The sequence below is a fragment of the Dreissena polymorpha genome, chromosome 15, assembly GCF_020536995.1.
Source record: "Dreissena polymorpha isolate Duluth1 chromosome 15, UMN_Dpol_1.0, whole genome shotgun sequence".
In the NCBI taxonomy this organism is placed as follows: domain Eukaryota; kingdom Metazoa; phylum Mollusca; class Bivalvia; order Myida; family Dreissenidae; genus Dreissena; species Dreissena polymorpha.
In genome coordinates this window covers 53,418,809-53,440,426 of record NC_068369.1, presented here as the reverse complement: position 1 = coordinate 53,440,426, position 21,618 = coordinate 53,418,809, and the positions used below count along the sequence as shown (strand labels likewise).

At 37.4% G+C, this 21,618-nt stretch overlaps 1 protein-coding gene across 1 annotated transcript in view; it reads right to left on the bottom strand.

Annotated features, from left to right (window-relative positions):
- Positions 1-21,410, bottom strand: part of LOC127859290 (uncharacterized) — a 72,698-nt gene extending 51,288 nt beyond the window's left edge. The window contains exons 1-8 of the mRNA XM_052396532.1: positions 20,846-21,410; positions 16,886-16,969; positions 11,926-12,079; positions 11,474-11,649; positions 11,020-11,150; positions 5,869-6,013; positions 5,081-5,180; positions 3,882-3,985 (exon numbers count right to left, since the gene is read on the bottom strand). Of these exons, the coding sequence (XP_052252492.1) occupies positions 3,882-3,985; positions 5,081-5,180; positions 5,869-6,013; positions 11,020-11,150; positions 11,474-11,649; positions 11,926-12,079; positions 16,886-16,969; positions 20,846-21,041 (1,090 nt within the window). The 5' untranslated portion in view covers positions 21,042-21,410. The remainder of the gene's footprint in view (positions 1-3,881; positions 3,986-5,080; positions 5,181-5,868; positions 6,014-11,019; positions 11,151-11,473; positions 11,650-11,925; positions 12,080-16,885; positions 16,970-20,845) is intronic.
- Positions 21,411-21,618: the final 208 nt, after the last annotated feature.

Genomic DNA, 21,618 nt, shown 5'->3' with positions numbered 1-21,618 from the left:
GTTTCGTTGCTCCTGGATCGCCTCCATCGGGTCCGTACGCGACTCGTTGCACTTGATGATCAGCGTCTTCATGGCTTTCACAGCACTCTCAGCTGTATCGTTTAATGCTGAGTGGTGTGGCGACGTGATGTGATGCTTTATATCCCACTTCTGTGAAAAAGCTACGGAATTCTGTGGACGTATACTGTGGTCCACCGTCGGTTATCAGTTCTCTGGGAATTCCGAATCTAGCAAAGTGTTTCTTCATATTGTCAATCACTTGCTGTCTGGTTGCTGCTGTCAGAAGATCCACTTCGATGAAGCTGGTGTGGTAGTCTACGACGACGAGATATAATATGTTCTGTATTTGGAACAAGTCCGATCCGACCTTATCCCAAGGTCGTAGTCCATCACTATGTTGTTTCAACTTTTCTTGTTGAGGGGGAGGTTTTCTGTCCTCACACTTTACACACTTTTTTGTGTACTCTTCCAGTTCTGCTCTCATACCCGGCCAGAATATCGTTCCGCGGACTCTTCTTTCCATACTATCATAACCTAGATGTGATTAGTGCAGTCTTTGCAGCATTTCTTTTCTCAGGCTTTTTGGAATAACTATTGCTTCACCTTTGAAGATCACTCCATCTTGTACACTGAGAGTATCTCTGAGAGGGTGATATTGTCCGAGTTCAGCACTAATGTCACTTTTCTTCGGCCATCCAGTGATTATCAAATTCTGAAGCTCATGCATTGACAAATCTTCTTCTGATGCACGTCTGATTTCCAGAATTCTTGCATCTGGAAACTGGTCAAATGCACTATTTTTGACATTTCGAATGTCATTTCGAATGTCCAACCGATCTGCAGTTTCATTTTCCTTTGATTCTTGGTATGCACGACTCAGAGCGCCCGCGTTCACGAGATCTGAGCCCTTCACAAACTGGAACTCGATGTCGTACCTCAGGAGTTTCATAATTATATCTTAAAGTCGTTTTGGCGCTTGGCCCAAAGTCTTTTTCAAAATAGTCTCTAATGGTTTATGATCGTTTTGCACCACTACTTTGATTCCAAAGGTGTATTGGTCACATCGCAGTCCATAGCTAGCGCTTCTTGTTCGATTTACGCCCATTTTCGCTCAGTAGGAGTTAGAGCACGCGAGGCGAATTCCACAGGATGTCCATCCTGCATAAGACATGCACCCAGTCCGTGTTGCGATGAGTCCACTTGCAGCACGACTACTTTTTCAGGATCAAAGTAAGCCAAAATTGGGGCGTTCGTGATTTGTGCTTTCACTTTTTCTAAGCTTTTGTCACACTCATTTGTCCATTCCCACATGGCATCTTTACGCGATAGTTGACGAATGGGCTCCATGGTCGACGCAAGATCAGGTAGAAATTTGCTCATGTATTGCACTAGTCCGCAGAGTTGTCGAACCTCTGTGACATTTTTTGGCTTCGGCATGTTATGGATGGCTTTCACTTTGTTCTCATCGGGCAAAACACATTTGTCTGTTATTCTGTGTCCATGAAAGATCACTTCTTTTCCGACCTCTGTCTGTTCTTCATTCAGAATTATGTTCTGTTCTGAGCATCGTTTTGCAAGTGATTTCAGTTTACGGTCATTGTCCGACTTTGCTGATTGTTCTGTTTCACCGCAGCCAACGAAGATAATATCACCTGCGATCACAAAAATGTCTTCAAGACAGTTCAAAGCTTCGTTTTGCTTTCTCGCAAAGATCTCACTTGATACACATAGCCCAAATGGTAATCTTGACCATCGAAATCGTCCAAAAGGGGTTATCATCGTTGTTAGCTTGCTCGACTCTTCGTCTAATCGCACATGCCAATAAGCTTCTTTGACATCCATTTTGGTGAACAACTTTGCCTGGTTGAGATTTGGCAAGATACGCAGGCCCCCGGAAGATTTTCGTCCCACAACCATCTGGTTCACCCATTCGGTTGGCTCTTCGACTGGAACAATAATACTTCTTTCTAAAAGCTTGTCAAGTTCTTGTTTCACTTGGCCTTGGGTGGCGATTGGTATCTTTTGTGCTGGCAAAACAACTGGTTTGGCATCTTCTTCTACATAACGCTAAGCTTTACCTAGGTCACCAAAATCTTTCTCCGCTTTCCCCACAAAGGCATCTGTATTAATGTTTATCAGGTTCATTTCTTGCACCGTTTTCAACCCTAACAGGTTCTGGAAGTCGTTCGGGACAACAATGAATCTGACATCATAAACATTGTCAGTTTTTGGATTTTTTTACAGGAAGTGTCACTTCACCCAGTGATTTCATCGTCGTTTTGTTCCTCATTCTTAGTGTAGACGCGTTACCTTTGACCTGTGATTTTCTCACAAATTTCTTGTTAATCGTGTTGATGTCAGCACCTGTGTCGACTTGAAATTTTACATTACAGTCATTTACTACCATTGTAGCTATTACTCGGGTTCTAGAGTCAAATTGTGCTAACCAGAATTCATCACTTTCAAGTTCAGCATTTTAATTTTGGATCATGTGAGCGTTAGTTCTGCATTTTGCTTGGAAATGATTCATGTGTCCGAATTTGGAACATGTCTTGCCCCATGCAGGGCATTCTTCCTTTTTCGACGAGGCTCCGGTTGATGCCCCGCGAAGTAAATTAGTTAGTGTTTTTCGGCGTAAGCTGTATTAAGCCAGCTTTTCACCCTGACTTGACCTTTGTAAGTGTCCAATAATACTCAAATAAAATTTCCCGCGGCTAGGTACGAATGAATACACTTCATTTATTCCATTGGCTGATTTGAGTATAACACCAGAACATTGGAAACATATCCGCGTCTTTGTAACACTGTTTTACTGCATGAAACAATTTTATCTCTAATGAAAAGGCTCAATAGATAGAACAGTTTTACAATCAATTTTCGACATAAATACAGTTTGCGCGTTCACCTTTTATTTTCAGAGATATACCAGCGCAAAAGCGTTTATACTAAAGGCTATGTTGTCATATTTAGTACTTACTTGCATTGCATTTCAACCCGCGAGGATTCGGGTCAATTCGCGGCCATTTGTGAAAGTCAGAGTTTATACAGTTCATCACCGGAGTTCGCAGAAGGGGTTGCGATCATTGTGTTACACCGGTCTTACTGACAATAACGTAGTGACTGTAATGCATTGCATTCCAATCCGCAAGGTATCAAGGTCAGTTTGCGGTCAGTTGCAGAAATCTTTATATAAACGCCGTCTCGTAAACTTTGTGCACTTGAAGTCTTGATCAGAAAGATACTAAATAAAGATATTCGGCGATATTATTGTGGTATGTCAATCATCGATTTTTAATATGGTTTCAACATTTGCATGATAAGGACCAATTTTGATAAAATTAATTAGAAATATTTATCCATTTAGACCAGTTTATTAAGCATGAGCACAATAATTCACTATACTATAATTATGCAATTAAATAAGATTCGAGTATTGCCGGCTGACCTATATGCACTCGTTTATTTTCATGTTTCTTGTGTTTTTCTATTCTGTAAATATAGATATCTGAGTAATAATATCACATAAAGCAAAATAAGCCACGAAATCTGGCGCAACACCCCGTAATTGATTTGCTTATGATGTAGCTAAGAACTGCGCAGAAAAAAAGGCATTCGCTACTTTTTATCTCATAGAGATAACTTTTGATCGTTCATAAACATCGACCGCAATCAACGCCGTATATCTTTTTTAAAGATATTTCTTGTTACTTATTGTCGTAATAGAGACCCACGAAGAGCTAACCAGTAGAAACACTACAAAATGACAATCTTTTACATAGAGTACGAGAATTAACTTTTTTATTTAAAATAAAGAAAGATTATTAATAATGGGACGTAAACAGTGTTGTTGCGGTTAAACACAAATGGCGAAGGAGTCTTACTGTTGACGATCTCACAGTTGTCTCCCGTGTAACCCGGGTAACACATGCACTTGTATCCGGTGGACGAGGTTGCTATGCAACGACCTTCGTGTAAACAAGGGTTGCTAAAAATAAAAAATACAGCAAATTATTATCCCCATTTAGATGATACTACTTTCGCTTCGAGATAAATTGAACCTGGCAGTCAACAGTTGATAATTTTAATAAACTCGGTAGATCTATAAAACGACGAGTGTCATATCTTTTATTCACAAGCTAACGACAACAAATGTTAATTTACAAAAACATGTGGTTAAGTTGTGTTACGTCATTTGTATCCTCAGAACATACGTTCATGAAATACAAAATATTCGCTATAATTTTTCATTGAGGGTTGAAGATAAAGCAATCAATATTGCATAGTAATGGATAATTAAGGATATATCTCATTGGTTTCCGTTTCCTTTTCTGTAGGGATTTTCATAAAATCAAAAAACATTTTTAAGTCTACAGAGATATACAATCAATGAAACGCCTCGTTTTCAAATCTGTTGCAATGGTATTTTTAATTTTGTATTATTTAATATACTTTCTTATATCCGCAAAATTGATGTTCATTTTACAGCTATATTAAGCAACAACGCGCGACAGGATGTGTAAAAATTGACCATTTCGAAATTGTGTACTGTTGCTGTTTAAATAAATGTTCTGCCTTTCAGAAAGGTTTTTAAAAGAAATTGTTCATTGTGATAGAACGAATTATACTTAAATACATGATCAGCACTAGTTTTCGGGCGTTATAAATCACAGTAACGGTCACTTAATTGATTCAATGCATATGTGTTTTCAAAAGCTAATACTAATAATGGTACTTTAAATTTGCTCTCGCGAGTTGTTTCGATATGAGCTCTGTCTAAGGAATATGTGATTAATGCATGTGCGTAAATGGTCGCCCGTGCAGTCCACACATGCTAATCAGGAGCGATACTTTCCGCTATTATGAGAGATTATAAATATTTAGGAAGCCCTTTCTTTACAAAAATCCAGTAAAGGCGAAAAGTGTTCTCTTTGTTAAATCAGAACGAGTCGTCAAATGTTTTCCTGATAAATCAGAACGAGCCGAAAACTGTTTTTCCTGTTAAACCAGAACGAGGCGGAAAATGTTTTGCCTGATAAACCAGAACGAGGCCAATAACTAACCACTCGTACAGTGACCTCACCTGGCGAGGCACGTGTGATGCACGATGTCCAGCGCGAGCGTCGTCGAGGGGGCGCACCTGCCCGGGTACCCGCCACATCTGCCAGTGATCCTCTGGGATACTGCACAACAAAGATACGTCACACGAATTCGTCATCGTTATGAGATACTGCACAACAAAAAAACGTCACATGAATTCGTCATCGTTTTGGGATACTGCACAACAAAGAAACGTCACACGAATTCGTCATTGTTAGGTGTTATACGTACAACGTACATGCGCATTTTGACGCATTTGTAATCCCTTAGAAAGTTTAATTTAACCATTCTTACAAGATTCAAGTTTTAAAAGCTTAATTTCCAACCACTAGATGCTGATGAACAGCAAACAGCATAAAACCTGAACAGACTGCCAGTAACTCGCAGGCTGTTCTGGTTTTATGCTGTTTGCACTGGGTCAGCTGCACAGGGAAACGGGTTAAGCTTACAACGTAAGATGTAAAACGTTCCTAGACTTTTGCGTGGTCAAATAAACATGCAAGGTAAATTAAATTATCTAAAATAGGCGCATCCCGACAATTGATTTTGAACAATGGTTCGTTTACTAAACGTTCGTAGCCATTGAGTTTCTCAAAACGATTCAGCGCAGATGTCGTCTTACTGTGAAAAATAAACAAACCGCACTGCCACTGAGGAAGGCACAAAAAGGGGCGGTAACTAAGAAAATATTTTTTTATTTAATCTTTGGTATTATTATTGTCGCCGGTGAGAATTTGCATACATGATTATTTATCTGATAAGACCACGAACCTGTTTTGTAAACACTTATGTACCACAGTCCGCCGCAAGACTGGTTCTTGTTTCCGGCACATGGATAGTTGCACATGGAGTCGGCGGCCCGCCGAGAGTTCGCCACGCGCTGCTTGTCGTCGCCACAGAAACACTCAGAATGGTACTAAAATGGAAAGGATCCGCTGTCCGTATTTGTTTTCTTGTGTTCTCAATTTTTCAAGTTCAATCAAACATAATGTATATGCGAATGTTATTGTAGTTTTTTTTTTGCAAAACTACGCATTTCCCCGTGGTCACGATAGCGTTGTACGACATGTAAAACGCCTGTCCGACTACTCGTCCGTTTAACTGGCCGAATGTTTTACATAATAGGCGTAAACCTTTTAATCTTAATGGTTCTGTTTCGAACACCAAAGATTATTGATTTTAATGTTTATTTTAAACGTTTGTATTGTAAGTACGACTATTCGCGAATAAATATTGTACACGATGATTAAATTATGGAGAGGCAGCTTTAGAACAACCCATAAAATAAAAAATAATTAATCAATTTGTATTTATAATGTGTTTGCTTCTTTTGTTAATTGCTGAACGTGAACAAATCGAAAAGCAAACAACACCACATTTTAAGAAAATAAGCTATAAAATGGTCTTACAAAAAAAATCTTTCGGAAAAGAAGAATCGTTAATGTACGGAATACCGGTAGGACCATCGTGGTTACACAATAAAATCCAGAGGGCGAGAATGCGATAACGCGATAGTACGATGGCGACAATGCGACACCACGATGACGACAGTGCGACAATACGATGGCGACAATGCGATAGTACGATGGCGAGAATGCGAGAACGCGATAGTACGATGACGACAATTCGACAATGCGACAGTGCGATGACGACAGTGTGACAATACGATTGCGACAGTGTGATAGAACGATGGCGAAAATGCGAGAACGTGATAATACGATGACGACAGTGCGACAATACGATGACGACAGTGCGACACTACGATGGCGACAGTGCGATAGTACGATGGCGAGAATGCGATTGTACGATGGCGACAAAGCGACAATACGATGACGACAGTGCGACAATACGATGGCGACAATGCGATAGTACGATGGCGACAATGCGATGATACGATGGCGTCAGTACGATATGACTATCGGATTTTCGCCATCGTACTATCACACTGTCGCCTTCGTATTGTCGCACTGTCGCATAGTCGTCATCGTACTATTGCGTTCTCGCATTCTCGCCATCGTACTATTGCATGGTCGCCATCGTAGTGTCGCACTGTCGTCATCGTATTGACGCCAACGTACTGTCGCGTTCTCGCATTCTCGCCCTCTGGATTTTGATTTGTAACACCGATGGCACTAACGGTAGCCCGTAGTAAATACTGCTGAATTGAAAATTCTGATTGCATATAATGAATCAAAGACCTATAGATAACATCTATAGGTCTTTGAATGAATCACGTGTTGTTTTCTCAACCCGATAAAAAGTACGTTATCAAACAAATAACTTACGCGTATTTGGTACACAAAATGACGTTTTAAACCAACGTAAACATAAATATTGTTTGACAGTTGAGAAAAAAATGTACAATATTTCTTCACACCAGTGATGGTCTGCTTACCCGGTAAAAATTTCGTCAATCAATTGTCCATATCGTATATATGTTATTTGTCCGATTCATACCTTAGCCATTGAGTTGACTACGGAATACCGTAAGTCCCATCATGGTTACATATTAAAATCCAGAGGGCGACAATGCGATAGTGCGATAGTACAATTGCGACAATACGATAGTACGATGACGACAGTGCGACAATACGATGGCGACAGTGCGATATTACGATGGCGACAATGCGATAATACGATGACTACAGTACGGTAAATCGATAGAACGATGGCGAAAATGCGATTATACGACAGTGCGACAATACGATGGCGACAGTGCGATAGTACGATGGCAACAATGCGATAGTGCGATAATACGATGACAATAGTGCGACAATACGATGACGACAGTGCGATAGTACGAATGCGACAATGCGATAGGGCGATAGTACGATGGCGACAATGCGATAACACGATGACGACAGTGCGACAATACGATGGCGACAGTGCAATAGTACGATGGCGACAATGCGATAATACGATGACGACAGTACGATGACGCGATAGTACGATGGTGATAATGCGAGGGTGCGATGGCGACAGTACGATATGACTATCGAATTGTCGCCATCGTACTATATCCCTGTCGTCATCGTATTGTCGCATTGTCGTCATCGTACTATCGCGTTGCCGCATTGTCGCCATCGTACTATCGCGGGGTCGCCATTGTACTATCGCACTATCGCATTGTCGCCCTCTGAAATTTAATGTGTAACCACGATGGCACTAACGGTATTCCGTAACTATGTACTGTAGTTTGAAGTCGAATACTTTATCGAAATAAGGAGTAATGTCATCAATAGGACTTTAATTCCATACATGCATAAGTTAAAAACCACAGTGCGATGCATATACACACATTTGTCAATTATGGTCCATCATATACGCATGAGTTATTATCTTTCCCCAGCAATCAATCACAGAATCAACGAAGAGTATACATTTAAATTACACATCAACCACAAATATCGTTGTTAATGGTTTTAAAGACAAACGCATTGCTTCAAAAACTCGCACCTTCACTCCACGTCAGAATGTGCATTATGTTAAAATCGAGGAAAATAAGTAAACAACATTTACAAAGTATATCAATATTTTGTTCTAGAAACACTCGCTCGAAAATACAGGAACATAGAATGCCATACAGCATTGTGTTTTATCGATCATAAAAATGAAGCCAGATCATTAGTATCATGCTGATAAAGATTTTCTTTAAATTAAGATATAGCGTAGTAACTTTGTAATAACTGCCTTGTATGCATATCTAGTTGTCAGTCTTTTTTTCTGAATGTGTGCAAGTAATTAATGGCATTTAGGGTGGTAGTGACGGTGATGCTGATGCAAATCTTGTTGCTGGAAAACGGTGACGCTAATGGTGATTGTTGATATATTGTGTGTGCCTACTGTGTTCTGCCATAGCAAACGCTAGTGGCGATTATTGATGTATTGTATGTGCTTACTGTGCTCTGCTATAGCACACGCTAGTGGTGATTATTGATGTATTGTATGTGCTTACTGTGCTCTGCTTTAGCACACGCTAGTGGTGATTATTGATGTATTGTATGTGTTAAATCTCTTCTGCAATAGCAAACGCTAGTGGTGATTATTGATGTATTGCTTGGGCTTACTTTGCTCTGTTATAGCAAAAGCTAATGGTGATTATTGATGTATTGATTGAGCTAACTGTGCTCTGCTATAGAAAACACCAGTGGTAATTATTGATGTATTGCTTGTGATTACTGTGTTATGCTATAGCAAACGCTAGTGGTGATTATTGATGTATTGTATGTGCATACTGTGTTGTGCTATAGCACACGCTAGTAGTGATTATTGATGTATTGTATGTGCATACTGTGTTGTGCTATAGCACACGCTAGTGGTGATTATTGATGTATTGTATGTGCATACTGTGTTGTGCTATAGCAAACGCTAGTGGTGATTATTGATGTATTGTATGTGCATACTGTGTTGTGCTATAGCAAACGCTAGTGGTGATTATTGATGAATTGTATGTGCATACTGTGTTCTCTTACAGCAAACGCTAGTGGTGATTATTGATGTATTGTGAGTGATGCATGTGTTCTGCTAAAACAAACGCTAGTGGTGATTGTTGATGTATTGTATGTGCTTACTGTCATCTGCTTAAAACAAATGCTAGTGGTGATTATTGATGTATTGAATGTGCTTACTGTGCTCTGCTATAGCAAACGCTTGTGGTGATTATTGATGTATTGCTTGTGCTTACTGTGCTCTGCTATAGTAATTGCTAGTGGTGATTATTGATGTATTGTATGTGCTTACTGTGCTCTGCTATAGCAAACGCTAATGGTGATTATTGATGTATTGTATGTGATTACTGTGTTCTGCTAAAAACAAACGCTAGTGGTGATTATTAATGTTTTGTATGTGCTTACTGTGCTCTGCTATAGTAAACAATGGTTGTGATTACTGATGTATTGTATGTGCTTACTGTGCTCTGTTACAAAAAACGCTAGTGGTGATTATTGATGTATTGCTTGTGCTTACTGTTTTCTGCTATAGCAACGCTAGTGGTGATTATTGATGTATTGTATGTGCATACTGTGCTCTGCTTTAGCAAACGCTAGTGGTGATTGTTGATTGCTGGTGCTTACTGTGTTCTGTTATAGCAAACGTTAATGGTGATTGTTGATGTATTGCTTGCGCTTACTATGCTCTGCTATAGCAAACGCTAGTGGTGATTATTGATGTATTGCTTGCGCTTACTATGCTCTGCTATAGCAAACGCTTGTGGTGATTATTGATGTATTGCTTGCGCTTACTATGCTCTGATATAGCAAACGCTTGTGGTGACTATTGATGTATTGCTTGCGCTTACTATGCTCTGCTATAGCAACGCTAGTGGTGATTATTGATGTATTGCTTGCGCTTACTATGCTCTGCTATAGCAACGCTAGTGGTGATTATTGATGTATTGCTTGCGCTTACTATGCTCTGCTATAGCAAACGCTAGTGTTGATTATTGATGTAATCTATGTGCTTACTGTGCTCTGTTATAGCAAACGTTAATGGTGATTGTTGATTTATTGTATGTGCTTACTGTGCTCTGTTAAAGCAAACGTTAATGGTGATTGTTGATGTATTGTATGTGCTTACAGGATTCTGCTATAGCAAACGCTAGTTGTGATTATTGATGTAGTGTATGTGCTTACTGGGTTCTGCTATAGCAAACGCTAGTCGTGATTATTGATGTATTGTATGTGCTTACTGGGTTGTGCTATAGCAAACGATAGTGGTGATTATTGATGTATTGTATGTGCTTACTGGGTTGTGCTATAGCAAACGCTAGTCGTGATTATTGATGTATTGTATGTAATTACTGGGTTGTGCTATAGCAAACGCTAGTGGTGATTATTGACCGTGGTTCCATTATTGAATGCGGTCATTGCGAGTGCTGGCTTTGAAGACAGTGATGACCAGTGTCTTCATGCTGATAGACTTTACCTCCACGCCAAAGAACCCCTGCCCTCTTCCGAGACAAATTGACTTGCAGTACTCGATGGTCATGTTGTCAAGAGAGATTTTGTAAGACGGCAGCACGCGCTCCCATTTGTCCGCATAGCAACCCACGAAGCCTGGCAAGGACAGAACTCAAACTGTTACACATTATTCTTTTGATATTAGTCGCACTCTAATAATTCCATATGCGGATGTATCAAAGTAAATATGTATAGACTGATCCACCCACGGCTACCACTTACACGAAACATTGGGTGTTTGGAAATGACGACACTACATGCGCATTTTTTAATGGTGTTGTCTCAGGAAGGCTGATATGACATTACAAACGTTTTATTAAAAACACACATGTACTTTCAATTATTGAACTTAAAAAAACGATATTAATAATAAGAAAAAAACGTGATTATTTTTTTACATGAATGTGATATCAACTTACTGTCGTCATCAACGACCGCTTGTCCCTGCGACACGTTGCCTCGCACGAAGGAGCCAGACCAGCTCCACTGTGTCCCGGCCCGCACAGTGAACGGGGTACCAGAGAGGTCGATCTGGAAGGTTCCCATTGGCGCACATTCCGCTGAGCCCGCGTATTGGTCCCCCGCCTCGCCATACCTGTGAATAGTGTTAGAGAGTATTTCGTATATGTACCCATATGATTGTAAATGTTACAAAAGATATTTTAATTCTAAATAGCTGGAGAAATAAATTAAGGTCATTAGAGAGCACATTAACCTACACTACAATTTGTGCATTTTACATTAAATTGGCGTTATTCGATTCTTTGGTACACATTTGTAAATCATATGAAATGTTTCATTTTGCACCTACTATCAGTTAATGCGTTAACTTTCATCACAAACACGATTGAAATGCTAGATTTTATTTTACCGAATATTGTTATGTCCCGTCGTGCTTGCAAACGTGAAGTCGCCAGTGTCTAAAGTGAGCGTATCGAGCCTGACTGATATCCGGGAGAACTCCGTGCGGCCCCGCTGCGTCGCCATCTCATTTGGGTACTTGTCCGCGCAAGCCGTAGGCGAACCTGCCATTAACCATTGTCACGTGCTTGTGGGTGTAAATTGCACCCAACGAATAGTTATTCTTTGCTCAAAGTCGCCTCCAGGAATAGTTATTGGTTAGCTTTTGCGTCAAAGAGCCAAATGCAAGGTCCATTCACAATCACAAAACAAAAACTTTAGTTGAAAATTATTTGTTTTACATATATACATGTAAAGTAAAAAATAATTGTTCGACTAACTTTTTTTGTTTTGTTATTGTGTTTAACAAATAGACATTTTTGGGATTTTGGGAGCAGCTGTGGAAGGGCGGATAGCAGCTGTGGGGAGGAGGCAGCAGTTCGGGGGGGGGGGGGGAAACAACTAATGCCGAGTGCCTGTGGTTCCGTGTGCGCAACTGGGGCACTGAACAAACGTTAACACGAACTAAGCGAGTAAGTAAGCGGCAGTAATAAGTCCCTTTACATTGATTTACAAATACAGGCGTATAACGCACATATATTTTGATACGCATGTTTACGTGTCCACGTGCAACATTAAACAAAAGGCCAAAATTGAAAGCTAAAAAAGTATTGGTCGTAAAATATGCACTTAATTACAGCATAATGAGTTCCAATAAATTACAAAGCAAGAACAAAACTATTAATCTCAGTTTATTTTGCTAATTATGTTTACCGCAAATTTTGCGGACTTAAAGGGACATGTGTAAAATGAAGATTCCCAAAATATTTGTCTTGCATCAAAAAAGAATGTATGCATTATGATTAAACAAGCGAACTAACGCTGTTGGCATAGAAAATCATTTTAACGCTTTTCCTCGATAATTTTGAAAACACGTCGAGTTTTTTATATAACGGTTATGTTTCGCTGATCACATGCAAGGCTGCTGGCGCGTTGGATTATGCTTCCAGAGGACTCGGGTTCGAATCCCAGAGAAGGCAATATTTTTTAGTACAAAAATCTGTGAAAATTAGCTTTTACGTCAATCCGATTTTTATGGAGGCACCATGTTGGAGCTTCATTTACAAGTTGGTGCGCTAATTACCAAAACTTGATTTGATTATTTTTGTGTAAGAGTTTTAATAGTATAATATATGGAAGGAATATCCGCCAATTCCTGCATGCAGCTAAATTACAATCGCATATTGCTTTGTTGCATTTGTAACAAAATAACTGCCTCTTCCTTTCCTCGTTATGCTTTTTCCATCGGTAAGATCAATAATTCGTGCATAGTTTCATATAATGTTTACTCGAGGTATGTTAATCCAATAGTATTGCTAGTAACGACAAATACATCATTTCTGTTAAAATGTCTTTGATCGGGTCAGATCGTCGACGAGTAGGTCGCGCGAGTTGTGTATCGTGTTATTTCTTAAAATTTGACCGAGCAATTCTAAAATATGGAAAGATATGTCCATTTCCAGAAAGGCAATTCATTTCTGCGTTGAATAAGACCAAGTTCATGGCAATCGCTGCACAATTGATGAAGTAAAGGCTGTTCAAAGCGATGAACCCTATTTTCGGGTCATTTTGGGTTGAATACCTTGTTATATATACCTGACTGATATATATATCAGAAATTTTTGTTTTTTTTAGAGATGTTGATTTTTCCTTATAGTTTGATTATTTTTCACTCAAAATTATGTTTTTACTAATTATTATCATAGCCACGCGCTAACCACCTGTGCTAACGATTAAGCGATATAATCTTCAATATATATGGTACTTAATGGTGCATTTTCATTTACACACAAGATAATATTTTATCTATTATTATAAAGAAACGACAGATGAAATCATGTTTCTAGTATATTCAACCAAGGGATGCAAAGAAGCACAAAGGCGCACGAATGTTGCAGTGTGTTGGCAACAAAAAGCACAATGAAACAAGTCTTTGTCATACACCAAAATGCAGTTGAAATATGTCTTTGATCGGATCAGATCGTCAACGAGTAGGTCACGCGATTTGTGTATCAAAGCACAATGAAACAATCCTTTGTAATATAACAAAATGCAATTGAAATATGTCAACATTTATTTGTCATAAGCAATATAAATTGTAATTAAGCAATATGAAATTGTCATTTAGCAATATGAATGGACTGACGGACATTCCCTTCCATAATTATATATTGCATATTTGTACCTGTTTGCCCATGATATTTATCATTAACTACCAACATGAATTCCACAAACACTATATTGGAAGCTTAATCACTAAGAGATGTGTAGACTCTATACAAGTTTGTTACAATGCGAATATATGTTTAAGTAATATGATTCCTTTGAAATATAAAATTGTTGTGTACAATTTAATTATTATTGATAATAGAGACTGGGCAGATTAATGATGTTTTTACGTGAACTTTTTACGTTAGTTTCCTTAAAAGAAATTTCGTTTCTTGCCATTGTTTTACAATCCGGTAAGTAGTATGTATCCGTCGATCTTTGAAAAAAAAGTCTGAAATATATCCCCTCCCACCATCACATCTCTACACAAAGTTAGGTTCAATCCATGTCACATGATATGAGATGTCAGAAAAATACGATTTAAAAAGTTCTTTTAATAAATAGTTCTCAGTAACCATATGTGTCTTGTTCTGAGAAAATTGGGCTTAATGCGTGTGCGTAAAGTTTCGTCCCAGATTAGCCTGTGCAGTCCGCACAGGCTGATCAGGGACGACACTTTCCGCCTAAACTTGATTTTCAAGTCCACTAGGCTTAAATGGGTTAAGCAGTGTAGAAGAACGCCTGCGGACAAGTTTGTGTCTATGGACGGACAGACGTCCGTGTTGATTCCAGCATACCTCTTTCCTTCGTAACGAGGTCACGGCCGTTAATCACGCGCCACCTCTTTTTTGAGATGCATTAATAAATGAGCCAATGCTACTTCCGAGGTGGCGCCCGGATGTTTTGAAATATAACAGATAATTTTACAGGGTGATTAGGTTTTATATGTTTTTTCAACATATTTCGCATTATTTTAAAAATCGGCCAATGTAGTGCGATTCAGCGATTATAAATTCATCCGAAAATGTGCAGAAGCATACAATCACAACCCTATTGGAAATGTGAGGACCTTTATAAGTTGTTGCATGGTAGAATAAGTGAAAGCAAATCGATGTATTTTGCCATCGTGACGAGCAAAATCACAGCCAATTAAATCGTTCATTACATAAAACTTTTGCTTTGAACCTGTACAAGTTAATGCGTACACAAAAACATCGGCTTCTACTAGCCGATCTAATGGATACATTTGCATTTTTCAAAAAGAGATGGAGCCCATGCCAAGGAGGTGGCGCGCAGATTAGAAGGTGGCGCCAATGCATATTTATAGCTATTTTAAAATGATATATTTATGTTATGGTTTCTATTATGTTTGCAAGGCTTGCAATATTTATTGTAAGTTGACTACTTCATCACATTTGAGTCACGTGCGTTTTAATTAAGAAAAAGTAATTTTCTAATGATGTCTTGATGGTTTTAAACGTTCATCTTTGTATGATAAGTACAGTAAACATGTATTATACAAAAAAGTTAACGGAAAAAGACCGAGCTATCTTTTTTTTTTTGTTGATCGTGGGAAAAACAACATATTTGAGCCTTATTAAGGTTCGTTGTCTTTGGTATTTCAGTAAATTAAGCATTTGGATTAAGAAACACAAATCATCGTTTCAAGAAGAATTAGTATCTTACATTTATTTCGTGAATTGCCATACTGTAAACAAATATTGCGGTCGATGAATTATTTTGATTATGCTGAACATTAAGTTATTGGTTTTATCGAGTATTACACATTGATATCGTACGATATGTTTTAGTCATGTTGGTGACTTCTTAATTGAGATGATCACTTACATAATTGTTAAAAAAATACTACCTCTTATTTATTATAGAACGTATTTTGGCCTTCAGTGTACGCTGAAAAATATATTAAATATAACAAATAACTTTATCTACCAAATGTACATCATGCGATAATGACATTGCGATACGACTGTAAATTGATACATCATGAATTGGCGCCACCTCCTATCATTAGCGTCACCTCCTTAGCGTTGGCTCCATCTCTTTAGGAAAAATGCAAAATTATCTACTACGTCGGAAAGAAGCCAATATGTGTGTGCACTGCAGCATCTAATGTATGCTGTACGCAATCGTTTGATGCCGTTAGCGATTTAATTGGATAAACATTTTCTCGTCACACAGGGAAAACTCATCGAAATTCTTTTTAAAACTTCACAATGCCACTACTTATAAAGGTTTTCACGATTTTAAATGGGTTGAGAGTGTATGCTTCTGTATATTTTTGGATGAATAAATCTTCGCTGAATCGCACTTCATTGCCAGATTTTAAAAATAATGCTAAATAATATGTTGAAAAACATATAAAACTTAATCACCCTGTACAATTATCCATGAAATGTCAAAACATTCGGGCCTGAGCGCCACCTCGGAAGTTGCATTGGCTCATTTATTAATGCATCTCAAAAAAGAGGTGGCGCGCGTGATTAACGGCCGTGGAGGTGTATACCAATTTATGCCTAGTGGACTCTCCCATCCTTCTAAACTGGGTCAATTTATTTCCAAATTAGGGATGTCTAGTATATTTATTTCTATATTTAGAATATTTCTTACAGAAATTCCTTGAAGCAAACAGCGCAGACCCTGATGAGACGCAGCATCATGCGGCGTCTCATCTGGGTCTACGCTGTTTGCCAATGCCTTTTTTCTAGGCGCTAGGCATAAATGGGTTAAACAAAAGCATATTTTCGGCATTGTGATTATCTCTAAACCGTTGATGTATTAGAAAACATATTCATTTTCCTTACCAACATTGTCATAAAAGGTCGCGAAGTTGGATGTTCTTCCCGAGTTTAGAGTTATGAAAGCACGTGGGTTTGGCGTCTGTAAATCTGTAAGAAAATGGAAAAATATCTAGGAAACTGCGCAAATGGTGAACTCATTAAAAATCATTTAAATTAAAATTAAATTAAAAATATCTATATTAGCGATTGGCGATCAGGACTAGAAAACTCAACGTCTCTAGATGTATATAGAGAAATAAAACTTAATATTTTGAAAAGTCAGCATATATTAGCCAGTTGGAAAATCCAAAATGCAGAAATGCAAATTATATTTATCATCCCACAAATTAAATATTGAAATCGGTCGTCATAATAATGTGCCTAGACAAGACAGAAAATGCACCCTCTGTAACTTAAATGATATAGAAGACGAGTTTCATTTTGTCCTAAAGTGCCCCAAATATATCCATATTCGGAAAGAATATATTTCAAAATATTTCTATGCTCACACGAGTATGCTTAAATATGTTCTACTTATGCAAAGCGAAAATAAAACTACTTTAAAAAGTTAGCAACATGCTGCCAAAAAGCTTTCCAACTAAGAGAAACGGTAATATCTACAGTTTAATTATAAAATCGATTTACACACCACTCAAAGCTTTCATACACCCAAATCGTTTTGAATATTCATGTTTATGTATGCTTTTTGCTGTATGCGTTTTTATTTGCTTTTCAAATATTTAATGTAGTGTATAATTGTTATGAAAGTAAGTTTGACGCATACAAACCCTTAGATCATGTTTGTGTATTTTTTGTGCTGCTTCTCCTTTTATTTATTTTTCAAATACTTAATGTATTGTATAATTGTTACGAAAGTAATCTTGCCGCATACATACCCCTGTATCATGTTTGAGTATGTGTGTGTGCTGTTTGTAATTTTATTTGTTTATCAAATATTCAAAGTATTGTGTAACTGCTACGAAAGTAATTTTGTCGCATACATACTCCTAGATCATCTATATTTCTTTTTTCGCATAGATGGTCGACGCTGGGGTATGATACAATTTAAATTAAATTGACTAGTGTATATAGATGGAGATTTTACTTTTAAAACTTACATTGCCCTCTAACTGATACTATTTTAATATTTACTAAGAAGCAATATCCCTATAGACCAACTATTGTTTCGTTTTTCGTATAGGTGGTCAACAAAGGGGAAAGTACTATTATTAACACTAATACATTACTTAACCACAAGTAAGCGTACCACATTTCGACATATGATTTTCATTACAAACAGCTTTAAAGTTATCAGCATTCCTATCCGATAAGTATAAATATCATTTAACTACGAATGAAAAATAACATTCAAATATAAAGTTGGATTATGCGGTTATATATGCCCATCATACGAATTCATATTCATGTATTTTTCCTTGTTAAAAAGACTCAAAGGTTTAAATGCATACAAAAAACGAGTAATATCTTCCATATGAAGATTGAAACAATAATTCTATTCACTAGTGCAACTTGTTGCAGAATATTACAATTAGTGCTGCAATGGACTTTCACGCACCCAACTTGAACTCGAACTATATCCATTGTGACACTCTAGCATCAGTTAGTGAACTATCGTTACATCAAACTGTCGTAACATCAAACTTCACAACGATAGTAGATGAACAAAGTTTTACAAGGTCATCAGCATGAGGTTATGGTACATTCTTTATTGACATATAAACCTAATTGCACACCCGCTTGTTCGTATGCATTGTATTTCATGGATCGAGACGCGATATCGGAATAACGATAGTGATATCAATTGGTCATATAACAGTTTAAATTTTAGCTCAAATGGGATATCCGCTAAATATGAACTAAGAAAAGATGCTACACCGGGCTCTGTTTTAGTAACTTAAGAATTGTTTGGTTTAAAGGGACCTTTTCACAGATGTTTGGCATGTATTCAAGATTGTCATTAAAGGGGCCTTTTCACGTCTTGGTAAATAAAAAAATGTTGCAGATTGGCAAATTTTCGTTGTAGCTATGGTATTTGTGAGAAAACAGTAATGCTGAACATTTACCATGCTCTAAAATATCCATTATATGCATCTTTTGACGATTTAAAAACCTAAAGATTATAAAGCGTCGCTACTCGTAACGATTGAATAATTGAGAGAGTTCTGTTGTTATAGTTACATTTTTTGATACTACGAGGATTGTTTATTTAAAGTATAAAATACATTACTCATTGTATGAGTACGGATTGCCAAGTGGTCTAAGTGGTAGACTTTTACAGTGGTTCGAGTCCAGTTGAGGTTTACTTTTTTCTTTCTTTTATTTTATCATTGTTTTTTTACTGGAGATTTTAAGATCAAATGTTTACATTTATCAATATAAAGCATTTAATAACAAACTTCAATACATGCCAAAATCTGTGAAAAGGTCCATTGAAATGCTTTAATTTGATAAATGTAAACATTGCAACTAACTAGCCCCATTAAACTCAAGAATATAATCAAAGAAAGAAAAAGGTATTTCGTCAACTAGGCTAGAACCCCTGACCATTTGAATAGAAGTCCATCACTTAAACTGCACGGCCATCCGTGCTAACACTGTGAGTCGTATATTGTTTACTTTATAAAATTATATGGAATTCACGTAGTGTCACAAAATGTAACGATAACAACAGAACTCTCCAAAGTATTCAATCGTTTCGCGTTTGTAACGCTTTATTATTCTCAGGTTTTATATCATCAAAAGATACATGATTATAATGGATATTTTAGAGCATGGTAAATGTTAATTGTTACTGTGTTCACGCAAAGATCATAGCTACAACGAAAATTTGCGAATCTGAACCAATTTGTTTTGAATGTTGTACATTTACCAAAACAGAAAAGGTCCCGATTAGACATGTCTACATAAAGCCATCGTCGATGGCGTAACTCAAGAGATGTAGACGATTCTGCTTCACTATTTTGTTTGAATGTGCAGGTGCTGTAATGTGTTAAAGGAGCCTTTTCACAGTTTTTGACATGTTTTGAAGTTTGTCATTAAATGCTTTATATTGATAAATCTAAACATTGGATAAAAAACTCCAGTAAAAAATCAAGAATAAAAAAAGTAACCGTCATCAGGGCTCGAACCACTGACCCCCTGGAGTAAAAGCCAATTAGACCACTCGGCCATCCTGCCAAGTATGTAACATAGATGTATTTTATACTTTATATAAGCAATCTTCGTAGTTTCACAAAATAAAACGACAACAACAGAACTTTTCAAATTATTAAATCGTTTCGCGTTGCAACGCTTTATAATTTTCAGGTTTTTAAATCATCAAAAGATATAATGGCTATATTAGAGCATGGTAAATGTTCAGTATTACTGTGTTCTCACAAATATTATAACTTACACGAAAATTTGCGAATCTGAAACAACTTTTTTCAATTTTGTCAATTTACCAAAACGTAAAAAGGACCCTTTAAAACAACCATAACATGTCCCAGATAAAGACGTATGTATGTCACTCGCAATTGTCTAGACACTAGATCGATTTCTGCAGCTGTCGAACTGTATTGTATTACCATATTTTTATTTAGAAAATTGTCATTTTGCCAATCAGTGAAACTCTAAGACAGTTTTAACGATATTTTTTTATTGTTTGCCACACTGTGCGTAACAAATATAAACAACTCCTAGCAATACTTGTGATGACGATCCATTACCCCTTTCCCCCATAAGAAGCAAAGTAAAATTGGCTTTTGCAACCGGTATAAAACCAGAACAGCCTGCGAGTAACTCGCAGTCTGTTCAGGTTTTATGCTGTTTGCTGCTCATCAGTAACTAAGGGTTTGAATGAAGCCTTGAAAAAACTAGAATATAGTGAGAAAGGTATTTAATTAAATGTCACTTTCTTAGGGACTACAAATGCGACAAAATACGTATCTAAGTGGTAAAGGATTACACATGAATTGTACTTACTATAACAGTACACCGAAATGCCCACGGTCTGTTTCCATGGTAAAAACACAACATACTCCCCGTCGACTGCGCTTGAACCAATGTCGTCTTTCACATTCTGGCAGCTATGATATTCCTTGAATGCAAGGATAAGTCTTACATTAATGCACGTGATCCACACACACGTGCAAACCAACAATGTTGTTAGACGGCGCATATCGTTCTATGATAATTTTACCAAATGTATGAAACTTCAGATCATGTGTTTATTGACTTGATGCAACATCTGTTAACACTGGTCGTTCGAATCTCCATAAAAATTATATAAAAAAAATGCACGCTTTTCAAATCACAACGTAAACGCTGCTCCAAGTGCGTCACAATTTAAGTTCATTTAACACCGCAAAGAGCATAAACAAGTAATTAAGAACAAAAGCTTACTGGAGAAAAAACAATCTGCATTAAATTTGCCTAATTATTCATGTAATGTATTATCATTTTAAAAGTTGTATGATAGGTGAAGCATAACGAGTTTAACGTGTCGACGATAACGTATCGGTGGGTTGTCTGTACACATCAGATACTTAATAAACCTTCGCCTCACATTATCGTATATGAATATGAAGTTATCAAACATATGTAGACATATGTACACCGATTTCAATAATTACTGTTATGTTTATTATCTGCCTTGATATGCATCAATATTATCGCACTTGACCAGCGTTGTCAACCTTGTTCCGACTAGGGTCGGATACATCAAAGTAACAGCCTATGGACGTCTCAGCATTCAA